General features: G+C 43.4%; 1 protein-coding gene across 3 annotated transcripts in view; it reads right to left on the bottom strand.

Annotated features, from left to right (window-relative positions):
* Nucleotides 1–20528, bottom strand: part of DSCAML1 (DS cell adhesion molecule like 1) — a 487779-nt gene that overhangs the window by 10428 nt on the left and 456823 nt on the right. For all 3 annotated transcript variants that reach the window (XM_051987050.1, XM_051987051.1, XM_051987052.1), the window contains exons 20-26: nucleotides 15561–15700; nucleotides 12159–12312; nucleotides 6693–6810; nucleotides 6196–6359; nucleotides 5477–5575; nucleotides 3342–3530; nucleotides 2387–2674 (exon numbers count right to left, since the gene is read on the bottom strand). In XM_051987050.1, the coding sequence (XP_051843010.1) occupies nucleotides 2387–2674; nucleotides 3342–3530; nucleotides 5477–5575; nucleotides 6196–6359; nucleotides 6693–6810; nucleotides 12159–12312; nucleotides 15561–15700 (1152 nt within the window). The remainder of the gene's footprint in view (nucleotides 1–2386; nucleotides 2675–3341; nucleotides 3531–5476; nucleotides 5576–6195; nucleotides 6360–6692; nucleotides 6811–12158; nucleotides 12313–15560; nucleotides 15701–20528) is intronic.

Genomic DNA, 20528 nt, shown 5'->3' on the forward strand with positions numbered 1-20528 from the left:
AGCTGTCCATCTCTGGACACTACCTGTTCTTCTGTTATCAATGAGAACTCAGACTCTTGTCCTGGGACTCTGGGCTCTGATAGGTGAGAGTTTACCTAATTTTGCTCAGAATCAGTCATCATGACACATACTTTCCCCTCTCCCACAATAACTCACAGTTTAACAGGAAAGATAGATTAAGACACACATACACACAGCTATGTTGGAACATTATATACAGGAGAAATCGGAGATCATCTGAAAGTGAAGACGCTTGGTTTAAAGAGGATTGGCAATGAAACAATTTTTTCCTACATCTATAAATAATATTTTATTTCCCCAATTATATATAAAACAATTTAAATATCCTTTTTTATTATTTGAGTTTCACATTCTCTCTCCTTCTTTAGATAGTAAGCAATTTGGTATAGGTTCTAAATGTGCAATCAAGCAAAACAGATTTCCGTACTTGATCATGACACTTGTCTCCATTGCCTTTCCTGTTATGTGTTATCTTCTGTATCAGACTGTAAGTTTCTTGAGAACAGGAACTGTCTTTTATGTTTATATCATATCCCTGGTTCTTACTTCAGTATTTAGAATTTAAAAAATGTTTAATTATTATTATATTTATATATTAATATAATTTTATTTTTATTTATAAATTTATAATTATAACAAATAAATAAAACAACTCATTTATATATTAACACCAATTAATAAATTAATCAATTAATTAATTAATTCAAGGGTACAGTGAGGATTTGAACCCCAGCTCACATTAGTACTATGTCTACTACATCAAGAATGAGTGTCCTGTTTCTTCTGTGGGAGTAATATCTCCTTACAGGTATATCCTGGATTCCTCTTTGTGATAATACTACCCTTCCTTTACTAGGAATAAATAGGATTTACAAATTTCTTCAAATAGAAGTTGCCCATTTTTCCTACTATATAAAAAATTTTGTGTTGATATAAAAATCCCAAGATACGGTTGTTGTAAGGTCATTTTCTTCAGTGGCAGAAGAAAACTTGGGAAAGACCAGTTTGCAAAAGCTACAAATTGGAACTGGGCCAAAATGGGTATTAAATATCCACTGGCCTTGGGTTGAAAATGGGTTGAAACATGAGACATTCTCAGGCCAGGAACATGAATTTGGTGAATGGTCTAACAATTATGATTGCGATGCTAGAAATTAAAAGCCTCCTGGATAAAGGACCATGGGAAAGACTGGATGGAGGAGTTTCTGCCCCATTAGATTGTGAGCTTCCTAAAGGCAGGGAATGTCTGTACCTCTTTTTGTATCCCAGGTGTGGAGCACAATGCCTGGAAGATGGCAGGTGATTAGTTAATGTTTATTGACTAATTCTTAAAGGATCATTTAGAAGGACTAGATGAGGTCAGACTGAGATGTTAGATGTGAGGCAGGAGTTGAACTTTATCTAAGGTTTCTAGGATCTAGGTTGGAAGGATCCTTAGAGACCATCTAATCTAACACCATCATTTTATAAATGAGAGAACTGAGACTTGGAGCAGGAAAGTGGCTTGCCCAAGCTATTAAGTACACAATAAAATGCAGGTCTCCTAATTCCAAATACAGTGCTCTTTCCACTAGTCTTGCCCCTGCCTAAGCTGCTGGTCAGGTCACAGAACAGGAGACACAGCAAGGATTAAGCTGAAGGAGGCTCTGCCATGCCTATATGGTTACACTGTAACTCTAGGCGGGAAAGACCTGCTCCTCATTAGAACTTTTTTTCTTTCATCAGCTATGGATCTAGTAAGCTTTTAATAAATGTCTGCTAAATTGGATAGCATGGTAACCTGATAAGCTTATATTTCTTTTTATTTCTTCCAATCAGCAAGTATTTAGTAAGAGCTTATGTCCTAGGCCCTGGAGGTATAAATGCAATAAATGAAATAATCCCAAGGAGTTTTTATATTTTTCAAGGAGTGATAACAAGTTATGTAAAAATATATGGAATAAATGTAAAATTTTCACTTCCTCCAACGGTTCCTCATATATATGCTTTCAAGGTCTCTGCCTACAGTGACTGCCCTCCCTAGATGTATTTCATCTTGTCAGTGTCTGCCTGAGAAAGCGTGATTTGAGAAGTGCAGACTGTAATGGGATTATAATTTCACTTATTCTGCTAAACCAATAGATGGTTATGTTTACTCCTTCACACCTGAATTCCTCCTCAGTAAGTTTTTTTAACCTGGGCAGGTCTCCACTGACTTAAGGACAGCAGGATTGACGACTGACGTTCAGCCCAGAGAATCCCGAAGAATGTGGGGTCTTGGGTCAGGCCGGAGAAGAGGCCATTAGGGCGGGGCTGTGAGGCTAGGGCCGGGTCTCCCCCCTTGGGGTTCTCAGGGGGCCGCCCCTCCCGGCGGGGCCGCACTCACTTCCGTCGTAGTCCAGCGTGGCGAACTGAGTGGTCTCGTTGCCGCAGCCTGCACTGTTGCAGGCCCTCATGCGCAGCTCGTACCAGGTGGCTTCTCGGAGCTCGGCCAGGAACACCTCCCCCGAACTGTTGGCCCGCAGGCCCTGCCAGGCCCACGTGCCCTTGGGCCTGTACTCGAGCAGGATGGACGTGATGGGGCAGCCCCCACTGCTCCAGCCCTGCAGGTTGAGTCGGGCGTGCGTGGAGTTGATGTGGGTGAAGAGGTGCTGGTCTTTGCTGAAGGACGGTTCTGGGGTGTGGGGTGGGGATGAGACCAGGGGGTAAGGGGACGGGAGGAGGGGGAGGGAAGGGGAGGGTTAATGTGGGCTGGACCAGCCCCCTTGTCTGCCCCCAAGCGGGGCGTTCCCCTGGGGGATTGTGGGGGTCTTCAGGTCCCTCCTCCATCTCCTCCTCACCTGATGGTGGCCCCAGGTGGTTAAGGGGTGAGAGGGGCAGATTGGGGTGGGGTTTCCATAGGGAGCAGAGGCAGGGGGAATCACAGGAAAGTAGGAAGAGATGGAGAGCAGGTAAAAGAGGGGAAGGGAAAAGGGAAGAGAAGGGGAAAAGGGGGAAGAGAGGGGAGGGGAAGTAGAAATCTTTCCCCCACCCCCAAAGCGGAGAAGAGGAATTGGTTTCTACCCAACTCTGCCCAAAAGAAGCTAACATTACAGGAAAGAGGCTCCCTCATCCATCCCTGTAGTCTTGGCCCCCATACCCTCCCCCCGGGGCCTCTCTATTTTATCCTGCTCCTGTATTCCTTCCGCTCCACAATCCCGCCAGCTTTCCTCGCTTCCCCAGCCCTTTCCTCCCACCACACCACTGGCGTCGGCAGTTCCGGACCTTGCCCCCCTGTGCCGGCTCTCCCGACCCCTCTGCACCCGGAGGAGCCCCCAGCCCGGCCCAGCCCCGGTCCTCACCCCGCCCGTGGGTTTTGGCTTCGATGATCTCGCTGATGCGCCCGGCGCCCACGCTGTTCTTGGCGGCCAGCTTCACCTTGTACCAGGTGCCGCACTTGAGACTGTCCAGTTTGAAGGAGCGCTCGCTGGAGCTGATGAACACGTCCTTCCACTCCTCGCTGTTGTCCACGGAGTACTGGAGCACGAAACCTGGGGGAGGAGAGGGATCAGCCCTGGTCAGAAGGGGGGGTCTGGGGAAGTCCGCGGCCCAGCGGGGGCCCAGGAGGGGAGGAGTAAGAAGTGAGGCAGGTGCAGATTAGAGAAACCCCCTACACCTCTGTCACAGTCTGTTCTCCAAATAGAGAGCTTCTATATGTAATTCTGCATAATAATTAAATGTGCCTTAATAACCGCTCTTCTCCCACCCCCCCCACTAGATTGTAAACTCCACGAGGAAGAAGATTATATCCAAGGCTATATGGAGCCAGCTCAAACCAGAGAGATGGTTAAAATTTTCAGTGTAGGTATTTACACCTGGGAAATCTACCAAGGTGACAAATTGGGTTTGACTTATTGTTGTCTCAAGTTTAGAAATCAATGAGAGAATGATAATCACGCAGTGTAAACTTAAAAGTATGTCCTTCCTGCAGAAGTGGTTTTTTTTGGTGGTGGTTGTTTTGTTTTTAAGAACTAGTTATTAAAACATTTACTGCTACATCTCTGTGTCTTATCTCGATTTTGTATTTTGCCTAGCACAGTATGCTGTACATACTAAATGGTTAATAAATGTTTACTGCATTGAATTAAATGTAAAAGCCCTGGGTGAGAGAGGGATTGTTAAGTTGATACTAAGAGCTTCTACCTCAGAAAAAGCTTCTCTTGGGAGCTGAATATACAGAACTTCCTAGTTCAGAGGGACCTTAGAGAATGTCTATTTCAATTGGTATGTGAATGAAAGTCTCTCCTCAATATGCTCCCAAATGGCTACGCAGACTTTGTTTGAGATCCTCCAATGAAGGGGAAATCCACTGCTTCTGCAGGTACCCATTCTCCTTTGGAGAATCTCTAGTTGTTAGGAAGTTTTCCTTTATAATAAGCTTAAGTTTGCTTCTTTTCCATTTCTTCTTAGCTCTCTTAGTTCTGCCATGTGGGTCAAATGGATTGAGTTTAAGTCTTTTGCCATGGGAAGATCCTTCAAATACTTGGAGCCAGATAGCATAAGTAGAATACATTGGAGGCATGAGGGACAGTTTGCACAAAAGCATGGTAATGGAAGATAAAACATTTGCTGTGAAGAACAGGGAGGACAGACTGGCTCCATTAAAAGTCTATGAGTATATATAAAAAGTATCCCATTGACTTTCCCTTTTCTTCCATACCAGGACTCCAAAGCTATATTGAATTCAACAAACATTTATTAATTCCATTGGGAGAATCAGTATTTGATTTTAGAAGTAATAGGGAACCATCAAAGTCTATTGATCAGGGGAGTGATGGTTCAGAGCCATTTTGGGACTAATCTTTGGCTGCTGTGTGTGGGATGGATTGTAAGGGAGAGATTTTAGTCCTGGGAAGAAGTGAAAATGGTGGTCACGTAAATGGAGAGAAGGGAATGGATGGGAGGAATGCTGGGGAAGTATAACTGACAAGATTTGAACTGGATATTTGAGGTAAGGAGAATGAAAAATTGAGGATGACTCCAAGGTTTCAAACCTGGGTGACTTGAAGGATGATAGTACCCTTCACAGAAATAAAGGATGTTCCCCGAGACCAGCTATGAAGAACTTCATGAATCTGCTATTCTTTTGGGTCTGGGTCAAACACTTTGGAAAAGACCCTAAGACATGAGTGTAGACACCTCCCACCGGCCCTTGTATTACATCGGCCTTCTTCCCCTACCTTATATCAAGAAGTTGGTTTATTTTGTATTTAATAATGGGAGAGGGGCCCGTTTTATACATTCTTTGTTTCTTAGGGACCCAGAATCAAGACGTTCCACATGGTCTTGCCAGTCTGGTTGTAATAACCAAATGTCCCATGGACCCTCGTGGCTGACACTCTTGAGGGTGGTGGTGATGGGTGTATAGGGTCTATCTTGTCCCTGTGTGCAAACTCCCTCCTTCTGGGTCCAGTCTATTCCTCCCCCAACCACTTACCTCGGATGGAGCTGCCCCCATTGTCCCCCGGGATCCAGGCCAGAGTGATAGAGGAGGCTGAGGTCTTAGACACAGTCAGTCGGGGCTGATCTGGAGGAACTGTAAGAGGGGATTCCAGAGCTTTCTCAGACTTCCTGCTACCACCTCAGCTTACCTCAAAGAGTTAAATCTAACGTCCTCTCAGCTAGAACTTCTGAGTGGTAAAAAATAACTCACAAGATTTCTCTTAATGCACAGCTAAGTTGGGTTACCTTGGCCAGGGTCAACTGCTTCTCCGCGAGTTTACATTCACCTCTCCCCCAATACTTCCCAAATTTTGAATAATGTTAAGCTCTCATTTTAAGGACAGAGCCAAGATGGAGAGGGTGGGAACATTTTGATGTCCCTGTCTTTCTACCTCTTTGCAGTCAGGTTTCCCTTTATATTTCTATTCTTCCCATCTTCTTCCATTGTAATCATAGCATATATTTAGACCTAGAGGGAACTTGGAGATCTTTTAATTTTCTTACTTTACAGATGAGGAAACCCCAAAGTATTGTCTAAAGGAAGGTGTCAGAGCCAAATCCAAACCAAGATCCTCTGCCTTCCCATTCAGCCCTTGCCTCCATTCCCTCCAAGACATCTCTTTCTCTTCCACCCTGGGACTCTTCTCTCCCCCTCGAGAACTATTTTTCCTTTTCCATGTAGTTTCCAACTACATGGCTGGACCATGCTCTCACCTTGTACCAGCAAGTTGATGATGATGGTATCGAAGCCCCAGGTGTTGGTGGCAGTGCAGGTGTAGTAACCAGAGTCCTCGGCCTTCACCGAGCGTAGCACCAGGGTCCCATTGGTTTGGATGAGCCGATGCCCATCTACGGTCACAGCAATAGCAGAGTCCTCACTGTGGGCAGGGAACTGGGTTCAGAATTGTAGGCCAACTTTCATTCCTTAGCGACTTCTTTCCCCAGGGCTTAAGGGAAGTTTTGAGGGAGAGCAGCCAGAAAGGTGACAAATGGAGCTCTGACTAGGAGTCAGGGATCCTTGGTTCTCATTCAGCAACCATATCATCTGGATTTCCCTTAAATCTCAATGGATAAGGGTCTCCAAACAGAGAGCAACTCAGAGAGAGAAGATATGGCATTATGTGTACCTAGACTCTTCCCTACAATTTCTTAGGAAGGGGTGAAGCAAGGATTAAATCAAACCCAGGTTGAAGGATGCAATGGTCACTTACCTGTCCTTTGTCCATTTGATGGCTGGGACAGGTTCCCCCACTGAGGTACAGGGCAACCGGACATCTTTCATCCAAGGTGTGGTCACAGTGCCTCCAAATGAGATGATTTTGGCAGGGGCTATGAGTAAAGAAGGGTGGATTCCAACTTACCTCCGCCCATTAATACTTTCTCTTTTTAAATTCAATTTTATTTTATTTTCTGTCCTGAATTTTTTTCTTCCATCTCCCCCTTCTCCACCCACTGAAAAGGCAAGGAAAGTAAAACCCATTATAAATATATATTGTAACAAATTCCCTCATCAGCCATGTTCAAAAAGAAATATGAAGAAAGAAAGAGAAGAAAGTGTGTTTCAGTCTCTGAATCCATCAGCTCTCTATCTGGATAAGGGATAACACATTCCATCATGTGTCCTTTGGAAATGCATCAGTTACTAAAGTCTTTCAAAATTGATTATTTTTACAATATTGCTGTTATTATTCAAATGTTCTCTTTGTTCTCCTTACTTCACTTTTCATCAGTTCATAAAGTCTTCCTGGGTTTTTCTAAAAAAAAAAAATGATCCCCTTCATCATTTCTTATTGCACAATAATATCTCATTGCATGTATATCCCATAACTTTTCAGACATCCCCCAGTTGATGGACATAAATCACCCCCAGTTTCCAATTCTTTGCAAACACAAAAAGAGGATTAGGCTTTCTAGAGATATCTTTGCTTGATCTCCACCACTTGCCCTGTGACCTGAAGGATCTTACTGGTGTGTTTGTGTTTGTGTTTGTATGTGGAATGTGGAATGATGCTTCAAGACATAGTTATTTCAGTTCCTTGGCCAATAAACCAGGACAACTTAGTATAGAGATAATCAGATATGTCACATGCTTGGGTCCTAGTAACAGTTATGCTTTGATATAATGTAATCTCTTAGACTTAATTTCTTCATTTATTGAGTGGGAATACATCTTGACATCTCTATCCCACAGAATTGCTATTAAGAATCAAAGGACATTTTAATAAAGATACCTCAAAAAGTTTAAAGCATTAACTGAATAAACTTTAATACTTCAATTATCATTTTTTTCCCTTAATGGTTATGGGTATTCCCTCTTGCAGCACCAATTTAAGGTCCCTCCATGTCTTAGTATAGACTGTCTTCATGATTCCATTGTCCTCTCTACCTTAACATTTTAAAATCTCTTCCCAACCTTACAATGTGGTTTCAAAATGAATCAAGATCTGATGGCTGTTTCTCAGTCCTAGACCTCTCTATAGATGTTGTTGCTGCCAATCATTGCAAAATCCTTTTCTAAATTTTCTTCTCTCTTGGATTCAATGTTGAAAGGGAATCTGGGAATATCGAAAGGGGAAAGAAGCTATCTGTGTATGGATATGTATACCTAGCAAACTAGATCCCATAAAAAAAAATGTAAAAAGGTTATAATGTAGGAATAACAATAATAATAGCAGCTACCATTCATATAGCACTTTTAAGTATTACAAAGCGCCTTACAAATGTTGTCTCATTTGATTCTTCTAACAACCCTGGGAGGTAGGTGCTATTATCTCATTTTTTACAGATGAGGAAACTGAAGCAGGAAAAGATGAAGTGATTTCCCCTAGATAGTGTCTGAGGCTAGATTTCAATTTAGGTCTTCCTAATGCTAGATCCATTGCTCTCCTCACTGTGCCACTTAATTATTCTCAGGAGACAAAATTAAAGAAAGGAGATTCAGACTCAGATGTCTATTCAAAAATACACAATGTATGGATAACAAGAAAACTGAATTATAGATTCCTATGTAAAGAGACAAATTTGACCTTACAGGTATAAATGAGATTTAGTGAGACTAGGCTTGTATTTACAACATTATTCTGCAAGGGTAAACCTCATTCAAAATGAGAAGAGATAAAAAATGTGGTGGAGTTCAATGGAAGTGTAATAAGATGCACTCATGTGAGGAAATCCAAGCACCAAAAAAGGAATGCCCAGTAGAGAGCATTTGGGTGAATATCAAAGGAGAGATAAGCAAAATCAATGTTATCATCAGAATATACCACAGAATCTTCATAGGGGGAAATGGAAATTCAGGAAACAAATCACCAGTGTGGATATAGTAATGATGGGAAATTTCAATTGTTAAGTAGGCTATTAATGAAATATTTTCTCTCTCTCTCTCTCTTTGTGTGTCTCTCCCTTTCTCTGTCTCTCTCTTGTCTCTGTCTCTTTATCTCTGTCTGTCTCTCTCTTAGATTTAGTTTTCTCATTTGAGTGGGATTATATCATGACATTTCTATCTCACAGAATTGCGCTCTCTCTCTCTCTCTCTCTCTCTCTCTCTCTCTCTCTCTCTCTCTCTCTCTCTCTCTTTCCCCCAAATGATAATTTCATCTGCAAAAGAGGGAAGAAGAAACATCAGGAAGTGTTATTTTGGTCCCTTTTCTTACCAATGAGTAGAAACTAGCTATTGAAGAAAAAATGATGAGACCCTTGGGAAGAAGTTACCATGCCATTTTAGTATTTCTTATATAGAAATTGAGGAAAACAGAGCATGGTTTGAAAGGCTCCCTAGCTTTTGTAGAATTCAAAAAGTTCAGTGAAAAGGAAGGTAAAATCCCCTGTGATTCAGTCCAGGAGGAATGAGAAACTCTCAATAATGAAGTTACAAAGATACAAGGTTTTGAAAAGGTTTGTAAGGAAGATGGAAAGAAAACCAATGCCAGGAGTGCTAGTATTTATAATAAGCTGAAACTAGTTGAGAAAGCTAAGGAGAACAAAAAGGTTTTTAAAAAGTTCCCATTGGGGGAAAAAACGAATAAAAGCAGGTGGCACCATGGCTAATTGGGGATGGTGATAATGGATGATAGAGAGAAGGAAACACTTTGCTTCTCTTTTTCTGTAAACCTCCAAAGTCCTACTCTGATGTCTCATTATGTCAGGGAAATGATCTTGGGTTTGCAAGTGGTATGCCACTAGAATTCTGGACTAGAAGTTCTGGCAGATTCTATCATGAGGAAAGTGTTTCAGGTATAGCTCTGCTGACAAGTTTGTGTCTGTTGTTCAAGGCTAATCTACCTAAGAACTGAGAAATATCACCAGTGAGAGGACTAGGTAATTAATTCTTTGGCCATGATAACTCATTAAACAAAAACACAAATGACCTTTAGTTCTTTACTCCTTTGAGTGATGGTAATAGTAATAGGTAAATAAGGAGTGGAGAATAAATAAGGGGTTGTAATTTTTCAATTGTAATGTACTCTCTCAGCATCTACATTTTGGCAAGAGATAGACAACATGAACAAATAAAAGTCATGGACCTTTATCATTCTGATTTTGTTGCCTACATTCAAAATAGAAAAAAATGCCAAATTTTGGTTAGAAGTTTAGAGAAATTAATGATGTGGTTTTTTTCCATTCAAGTTCATGTGCCCTCAAGGGGTCTTTGGATCTGAGGTGAAGAACCCTCTAATCTAGAGGAAGGCCTCACCTAGATTGAACAGAACACCTGTGGAGCATTGGTGGAAAGAGATTGAGAACTGTCAGCACAGGACAAGAAATATGGATGGATTGTAATCTGTACCATCGGAGAGAATGTTTTTTATCATTGAAGGATCATTTAGGATAACATCTCTTCAATGAAGTCTTCCCTGGCCTGCTTATTTGGTAATCATTTTTTCTTCCTCAGACTTCATTTATTTTTCATATTATTTTTGTACTTCTCTTATATCATTACAATTATATTATTTTTGTAATATCATTATTTATGTCATCATATTGTCTTAGAGTACACCCAAGCACTTAGGTACACTGGACACATTAGGTGCTTAATAAATCTTATTGAAATGAAATGAATTCCCTTCCCTTATAAAGGAGAGATTATCTAAAAAAGGAGAGGAGGGAGGGGAAGTTATCAGGAACTAAGTAACAGTACTTGGGTGTGTATGTGGGGAACAGTGACCAGAACCAACCATAGCAGCTTGAATATAGTAAATGCTTGATAAATAATTGTAGAATTGTTTGACAAAAGGGTGTAAAGTCAGGTCAAAGTTGGCCTGGGGCGGGGGGCGTTATTCTTGACATTGTCCTAGGTCCTAGGTCCTAGCCTGGAATGTTCTTCCTCCACAGTTTAGCCTCCTCATTTTCCCTGGCTTCCCTCAAGACTCAGCTCAAATCCCACCTTCTCCATTCCCTTTAGCTACTAGGGCCTTTGCTTCCCTTATTTCCTTCCATTTACTCTCTATGTATTGTGTATGCATCTAGTTATTTATATTATCCCCTCTAGAATGAAAACTCGAGGACAGGGACCGTTTTTTACCTATTTTGTATCCCCAGTATTTACACAGTTATGGGGCCTAATAGTGAACATTTAACCATTTAAGGAATGCTTAGTGATTGATTTGATGGCTGACTCAAAGCTTGTGTGTGCTATGTTCTACTTTCCCCCTGGAGGATGGAGAGGGGACCTGGAGGAGGGCTCAGAGAGGCTGAGGAAAACTGAGGAAGATACCCCAGAACAGCGATCCGAGATGGGGCTATTGTGGTTGCGGTCACAAACCAAGTGTGAGGGTAAGGACTGTGGGGTTTGGTTTTTTTGGTAATGTCTGATTCTTCCTGACCCCTTTGGTGGTTTTTCTTGGCAAATATACCAAAGTGGCTTGCCATCATCTTCTCCAGCTCATTTTACAGATGAGGAAACTGAGGCAGATAAGATTAAGTGACTTGCCGAGCGTCACACGGCTGAACTATAATCTGAACTCTGCTTCTCGGAAGGGAGGGCTAGCACTAGCCACTGTACCACTAGCTAACCCTGAGGGTAAAGACGAGGATTCTTAAAAGGAGATTTCTTTGGTTTCTCAGCTACCACTTAGTGGCTGTAAGTGAATGGACAAATTAAAAAAAAAAAAACCCATTTATTAAGTACTATGCACTAAGTACTGTGCAAGTGCCGGGGGGATAAGAACAAGTAAACAAGATTTCCTGCTGCAGTCACGCTGCTCTGATCCCTGTTCTGAGAACTTACTGTAACGTAACTGGCCCCTCCTGACCCTGGTACCTCACGGCTGACTATGGGGTGGAAAGCAGAATAAATCGTCCCTGCTCTGAGCGGCGGGGCGGAGATAACGGGGGCAGGGCCGGGCCCTTTGGGTCCGAATGGCACTAGAGCTGAGGCGGAGCGGGGCCGCAGGCTCCGGCTCTGTCCGCGGGAGACGGGAGCCGAGCCGACGGGTCGGAGCAGGCGGTTGTGCGGGGCTCCCGGAGTCAGGGGGCAGCAGAGGCTCATTCTTCGAGGATGCCGGCGAGGGCCCGGCGCGCGGAGGGACCTGGAACCAGAGGCTCTCGGGGCAGGCGGAGCACGCCCTCCGGTCCCAGGCCGGGCCCGGGCGGGGCGGGGGCCTCTGCCTGAGCCGGGGCTTCTCAAACTTTCCGCAGCAGCCGCTTTCCGCCCCCTTTCCTCTCCCACGCCTCCTCACCCTTTCCAGCCGGCTCGATGGTGACCTTCTCACTGATGTTTCCCCGGCCGGCAGAGGTGACGGCCGCTACCCACAGCATGTACTGCTGCCCTCGATTCAAATGAGCGATCCGGTAGAAGAGCTGCTCTGGGCTCGTCTCGTATTCGCTGGGGGCCTGGGTGGGGACGGGAGAGGAGAGAGATTAACGGCTGCTCCCCGAGGCCCGGACCTCCGCCTGCCGTCTCTGCGGGGGCTGGGGGCGCCCTGGAAGGGGCGGGAGCGTGTGTGGGAGGCGCGGATCTAGGGCGGTCCGTCCTGCTGGCCCCTCCCTAACTGGACAGGAGTTAGGAAGGGTCAGATCACGGGCACGGAGCCCACGAGTTAGCATCCTGGCAACACACCTGGCCCTGGGCGGCCGACCTGAGGGCTTTCTTGGGATGAAAAGCCCTCCCTCTGCAGTGAGGGGCGGTCCCAGGACCTCTAGGGTTGGAAGGGACCCCAAGCCACCCAGGCTCTTCCTTTTCTTAAGCTCAGTGCTTCTGCCTCTGCCTTATGCGCGCAGCATGATTCCGGATGGGCCCCTCTCTGGGAGGGGTCGGAGCCGGGGGTCCGAGCCCCCGCCCAGCTCTCTGGATCCTGTGAGGCAGGGCCGACACCCCAATGTCGCTGAGTGACCCCGGCCAGGGGGCCTTCTGATTTCAGTGTGTGTGTGAGAACGTGGGGACCGGGGATTAAGAGATGGCCTTTCGGAAGAAAAGAGCTCAGAACTCAGGACAGCAGCGGCCGCCTCCATCTACTTTAGAGTTCTGTCCCCTGGTCCCACCTTTTAATTACTCCCCTTTTATTTCTGCAGCAGCAAACCTTTGGAGAGGAAGAAACAAGGAAAGGAGGGGAGAGGTCCTCGCTCAGTAGCACTTTATTAATTATTATTAGCTGCACTATAGATCTCCATAGACATTCTACATATGTTATATGTGTACATGTATACATACACATATATATTTTTTAACCAAATGACAGTTTTGACAAGTTGCCAACAAAACAATATCGGATCCCAGTGGCTTTACCAGTTGCTTTGATGAAAAGATTATGTTGCCTTGGAAACCAGTGGCTCAGATATTGAAATGAATTTGAGAAGGAGCTTTTGATAAGCACCAGTTTGCAGACCTCCTGTCAACCTCTTCCCTGGCACAGGCGGTTTGGGGCTGGCTTTCATTTTATTTTATTTTTTGGTCAGCCGCGGGGAAGGGAGAGGAGGATGGCGCCAGGGACCCTTTGAAATTGGCGCAGAGGGCTGGGGAGGGGGCCCAGCCCAGGGAACAGATGGGGGTAGTAGGGCCAGAGGGAGAGAATAATTAGTTATCTCTGCAGTCGCAGCCTCTGGCGCAGGCACACGGGCACACGTGCAGGCCCAGCTTGGGCACACACACACTCACACAGCCTGGGCACAGACTGAGAGGCAGACATGGTCAGACATACACACACCGAGAGATGGGGGGGCGGGGCTGAGAGTGTGTGGGGATACTTTCCATGCTCCAGTTGTAAAGGTAATTTCCTGCTCCGCTGCCTAGGCACATATATATGGGCCAGAGCCTCCAGCCTTAAAGGACCTAGTCTGTTTTGGAAGGGGGAGGAGAAAACATTCCTTTTGATCTGAAGTCTTCTGGTGGGAAATGTGGGGCAACACCAGTCCCAGCCTTGGGATGAGTTCCCGTGGGGCCTCTCTAATGGGGAGCATGGCTTCCAGCCCAGAAGGGCCTTGCGGTGGCGAGGAGGGCAGGCCTGGGGAAGTCATGAGGGGGCTGCTGTCGAATGTGTGCACTTGTGTCTTCTTGAATGTTTGCCTATTTGTGGGGAGTAGGTTTGTGATTGTACAAACATGTATATTCATTTATATCTCAATCCTTTGTGTGCCCAGGTTACAGAAAAAAATGCATTTCCCTTTATTTCTGAGTATTTAAACCCTGTGTGTGCCCAGGTTAGAGAAGATGCAGGGGGATTGGAAAAGGTGATGGCAGCAGCTCACCTGCACCCTGGTTGTTCAGCCTTTGACCAAGGTTTCCTTTCTTATGCCTAAAATTGCCTCTGAGATGCCCTCTGGTCCTACCCTGGGTTCCTCTGTTCCCACTGAACACAGCATGCTAAGTAGATCGGCCCTACCTCCTATGTACATTCATACCATACATTCTGCACACACTTACCAAAGACACCCAGATTCATGGATACTTCGGCTCACTTCCACACTCACACAGACTCTGTTATAGACTCACATTAACTTAGCAAAGACACAGAGGTCTTTGGCCCCTGCCTGAATGCTCTGAGGTTGGTATTTCCTGACTTGATTGCCTCAAGAAACTTCCATCTCAAGTGGGAAATATTCGGGCTCTAGTCCTAGAATTTTCCACATTGCTGTGGTGATTGTTCTATTAATAAAGAGAATGTCTTGTAATTATTCTCTTTGTAATTCAGAAAAAGCAAAAATAGTACAAAAGGCATAGGGAGGTAGTCTGGGGCCTGGAGGCATTACCCCATCACTCCTAGGGGAGCAAAGGAAGAACACAATGTGCTGCCTCTGGGGACTCATGTAGCCCCACTACATGGCATCCTTCCTGGTTCTGTCCAGAACGGTCGCTATCCCCAGCTTCCTCCTTTCTCTACTCCTCTGTACCTGGAAATCAGAGCCCAGGAAGAGGCTATGGAGGTATGAACCAGATTCATACCTTAGCTTGCCATCATTTCCTTCTCAGAAAGGGCTACTATGGACTCAGCATTGAAGAAACCGAACTTTCCCCAATATTCTCTCCCTTGCCCTGTCCCAGATCCCTTCCCCTTCTCACCCAGTCCAGGCTAAGTTGGTCTATTTTGTCCAAGAATATTTAGGGACAGGAAATGTCACGGTGTCTGAGTTCGTGCTCATCTATCCGTCCTGGGTCTTGCTAAGAATTCTTGGAGCCTGTAATCCTGGAGGTCTGGGCAGGGGCTTTGGAGGACCTGGCTTCACTTTGCGTCCTCCCTACCTGGCTGTGACCCTCTGGCACATGAATAATTGTGTGGATCATATGTGTGATCCAGGATGAGATCCTGGGAAGTTCGCAGAGGCACAGCTATTAGTGTTAGTTGGTGACAACCTAAAAAACAAGTCTGCCCTTTGCCTCTTTTCTCTCCCTCCCTCCTACCCTCCCTAAATTCCTCCCCCCTCTATGTCTTTCTGTCAGTCTCTGCTTCTCTGTCTCTGTATCTCTACTTTCTCTGTCTCTGTCTCTCATTGTCTCTGTCTCTGCTTCTCTGTATCGCTGTCTCTCGTTGTCTCTGTCTGTCTCTCTGCTCAGAGTTGGCTTAATGTCCCATCCTGCTAGGAGCATCAGACCTTTCACTGTCCCCAGAGGCCGTGTCCAGCTGGGCCATTCTCTGCGGTTCACTCACCGGCTGTCCAGACCCAGGACTGGAGCAGAAGATGGTGTACTTCCGGATCACCCCATTGGGCTTGGCAGGAGGCAGCCAGGATACGACCACGCTGCTGGCTGAGGAGGGGACCGCTTTGATTCCAGCAGGGGGACCTGGAACTGAGTGGGGAAGAAGGCCAGGTTAGCCTAGGGAAGGATGGAGGGCCACTCTGGGGAAATAAAGATAGGGCTGACATTTACCTAACATTTTAGAGTTTGAGACTGGGGACAGAGTAAGGTCAGAAGGAGATTCTGAGATATAATGAGACTCTCTCTCTGCTCTCCTTGCCTCTGGTTTCATCTGCCATTCTGACCCACTTGGCTTTCTTGTGGTTCTTCCCTTTTAATAGCAGCTACCATTTATATAATACCTCAAGTCATACTTTATGTATGTTACTTCATATGATCATCTTAACAACCTTGGGAGAGAAGTACCATTGTTATACCAATTATACAGATGGGGAAACTGAGGCAGAGCTAATAAGTAGGCAAGGCAGGATTTGAAGTCAGGACCTCAGGTGGGGCACACTGTCCCCTATACCATGTAGCTGTTTCTTTTTACTATGGAGTCTGCCCACTTGCCAGCAAAGGTCCCTCTTCCTGTCAAACCATAGTTCGTGGTCACTCTCTCCAGAAGACCCTCCTCGGATTAATCTATCACACTCTGCAACCCACCAAGACAATTTCTGAGCTCCCCCTTCCATCCTATCTCTACCCCCTGGAGTTTTATATTTTGCTGGATTGCATGTTGAATTATTTGTTCTCCCTTATAGAAATGGAAGCTATCCGAGTTCTCAGGACTTTTGCGACTGCAGGGAAGATTGGTTGCCTGCCTGTGGTGCTTCCCCAGGGCACTTCCCACCTTTCCCCTCATTCAGTTCTTAGAAGGAAAACTATTTTGGTTTTTTTTTTGTCAGCGGCAATCATTGCTCTCTTACACTGAGTGCATTCCCCCTGGAGCCTCTGCTCCTCTTCTGGGCTGTTCACTTGGGAACCTGGCTTAGCAGGATTGTGTCTTCAGGAACAGCCTGGTGAAAAGGGCATTGCGTTTGGGTTCAGAAGACCTGGACTTGAATCTTGCTTCAGCCACTTACTTCCTCAGAGACTTCGGACAAGTTATTTTTACCGATTTGTGCCTCCAGGGTTTTGGAAGAGGTAATAATTACAGCCCCTTAAAATCTGAGACCTGATTTGCTCACATTATTTCATTTGGTCCTTGTGCCAACCTGGAAGTAGATGCTATCACCATCCCCATTCTAAAGAAAGAAAACTGAGTTTCAGAAGATCAAGTGATTACAGCTAGTGAGTGTTTGATGTCTTTCTGACTCCAAAGCCGATATTCCATCCACGATGATATGTGGTCTCTCTGAAGTTGTCTAACGATCCTTTGATCTTATGGATCAGGAGATTCTAGTTTAGTGATCCCAATGAGTCAATGCGTTTTTTGTTGATCTTTCTTCCTGTTTTTGCTCTCCTTTCCTCCCTTTCCAGCCTTCTTCCCTGCAGGTGGGTTGCCCTGTACATAGTCAGGGTGAGGGGACTGTCAGGGCCCCCTCAAGGCAGAGGTCTTAGTTCTTTGAGCTTCTCTCAGGGAATGGGGATGTTTCTTATCAAATGACAATAATGTGAAGGTGAGATTCCCCCCTCTTTGTGGATATTATGTTTGGGGCTATGGTTTCAGGAAGGAAAGAGGGGCCCCGTCTTTGACAGTTTTAGCTCAGGGACGGTGTCAGGTCTGGTTAAGAAAGCCTGCCCTCCTCACTCTGTTCTCAGCACCCCAATTTATGCCAGCCCTTAGACATCAGGGAAAGGAGTTGCCTTTAGCTTCTCTCCCCAGGTGGGGGTTGGAACTGGCTCTGAACATCTGTGACCTTAATCCCCTAATGTGCTTGACCAGCTTATCCTGACAATATCTTGATGGACCTTTCAGCATCTGCTGCCCAGCAGCTTGGGTACTTTTGGAAATATCCCACCCAAACAGGTGGGCTTTTAATGGGAGCAAGGGTGGGACTTATTAATATTGCTCCTCCTTAGAGAATGGGGGAGATGTCAACAGAGGGATGTGTAGAAAGGACAACAACTTTAATTTGAAGGTTACTCTTACAGGTCTCAGGGACAATGCTTTTTCTCCCCCTCCCCCCAGCTTTTGGTTTAAGATATAATCAGGTGACAGTGATCACCAGGGGCATTACTGGAGAGGAAAAAAGTCTCAAAAGGGAGGTCTGTGGAGAGAGAGCCGGCCAGATCCCTTCCCCTCTGCCTGAGTGATGGTGACAGCAGCTGATTTCGAACTGACTGAATATAAAGGAGTCTCAGTTCGGGGGCTCCACCCTGTGCCTCTTGGAACCTGCATGTTATTGGGTGTGTATGTTGGGGGGATGCAACATCCTTCCCACCCACAACTGCATTCAGGTGGCCCCTCCCTTACGATGTTCTCCCAGCTCACAATCATTCTTCCTGGCATCTCTCAGGGAACTTTATCCCACAATGTGTTTGTCACCACAGTTTGCATTCAAGTTATTTGTGCCTTTACAAATGTTAGTATTAGACTGTAAGCTCCTCGAGGGTAGGGAGCGTGTCTCATTCACTTTTGTAGAAAGGCAGTCTGGCCTTGGAAGGTTGTGTGACAATGACCCGGTGCTCTGGCCAGCTCTTAGAGATGCTGGATTCCATGGAAGGTGTCAACCTGTATACAAGGTTTTTTTGTCCCTTTGTTAGCATAGAGGAGTTTCTCATACTGATGAAATCAGAGTTTAGTCTCTATCCCCTGGGTAACCTCGAGGCACAATGGATCCAGCGATGGACAGTCAGGAAGAACCTGAGGGGGGTGGAGGAGAGGGCATGGATGGTAGGTGTGTGTGCACGTGCTTGTGTTTATATGCTTGTGTGTTGGGCCAAGGACTTTATTATCCTCCCTGGTCTGGATGTAGACGCCGTTCCCGGCCTGGGGATGCGTTTGTGTGTATGTTTATTTATATGTATGTTACATATTTATATAATTTATAATAAATACATGTGCATGCATGTGTGTACATTTATATGTATATTACGTATTTATATAGTTTATAAACACACGTGCATGTATGTGTACATATATGCATATTACATATTTATATAGTTCATAAATACATGTGCATGGATGTGTGTACATTTATATGTATATTACATATTTATATCGCTTATAAATACATGTGCATGTATGTGTACATTTATATGTATGTTACACATTTATGTAGTTCATAAATACACGTGCATGCATGTGTGTACATTTATATGCATATTACATTTATATAGTTCATAAATACATGTGCATGGATATGTGTAATTTATATGTACATTACATATTTATATAGTTATAAATACATGTGCATGTATGTGTACATTTATATGCATATTACACATTTATGTAGTTCATAAATACACGTGCATGCATCTGTGTACATTTATATGCATATTACATTTATATAGTTCATAAATACACGTGCATGGATTGTGTAATTTATATGTACATTACATATTTATATAGTTATAAATACATGTGCATGTATGTATACACTTATATGTATATTACATATTTATATAGTTTATAAATACATGTGCATGGATGTGTGTATATTTATATAATTTATAAATATACATGTGCACATTTATATGCATGTTACATATTTATATAGTTTATAAACACACATGCATGGATGTGTAATTTATATAATTTATAAATACACATGTGTACATTTATGTGCATATCACATATTTATATAGTTTATAAATGCTTGTGCATGGATGTATGTACATTTATATAGTTTATAAATACATGTGCATGTATGTATATATTTATATAATTTATAAATACATATGTGTACATTTATGTGTATATTACATATATGTGTGTATAAATTTACATTTGTATAGTTTATAAATACATGTGCATGGATGTGTGTACATTTATATAATTTATAAATATACATGTGCACATTTATATGCATGTTACATATTTATATAGTTTATAAACACACGTGCATGGATGTGTACATTTACATAATATATAAATACACATGTGTACATTTATGTGTATATTACATATTTATATAGTTTATAAATACACTGCATGGATGTGTACATTTATGTGTATGTTACATATTTATATAGTTTATAAATACACGTGCATGAATGTGTATACATTTATATGCATATTACATATTTATATAGTTTATAAATACACGTGTATGTATATGTTCATTTATGTGTATATTACATATTTATATAGTTTATAAATGCTTGTGCATGGATATATGTACATTTATATAATTTATAAATACATGTGCATGCATGTGTGCACATATATATTACATATTTATATAGTTTATAAATACACGTGCATTTATGTGTATATTACATATGTATACAGTTTATAAATACATGTGCATGTATGTGTGTACATTTATATAATTTATAAATACATGTGTGTGCACGTGTGCACATTTATACGTATATTACATAGTTATATAGTTTATAAATACACGTGCATGTATGTGTGCATTTATATGTGTATTACACATTTATATAATTTATAAATACATGTCCGTGCTATATATATATAGTTTATAAATACACGTGCATTTATGTGTATATTACATATGTATATAGTTTATAAAAACATGTGCATGTATGTGTATATTGCATATTTATATCATTTATAAATACATTGCATGGATGTGTCTACATTTATATAATTTATAAATACATGTGCGTGCATGTGTGCACATTTATATGTGTATTACATATTTGTATAGTTTATAAATACACGTGCATGTATGTGTGCTTTTATATGTGTATTACACATTTATATCATTTATAAATACATGTGCATGCATGTGTGTACGTGTGTGTGCACACATTTATAAGCAGTGTGTACCTGCCCATCGTGCCTTACATGCGTATGCATGGG

This window comes from Antechinus flavipes, chromosome 3 (assembly GCF_016432865.1).
Source record: "Antechinus flavipes isolate AdamAnt ecotype Samford, QLD, Australia chromosome 3, AdamAnt_v2, whole genome shotgun sequence".
NCBI classification, from domain to species: Eukaryota; Metazoa; Chordata; class Mammalia; order Dasyuromorphia; family Dasyuridae; genus Antechinus; species Antechinus flavipes.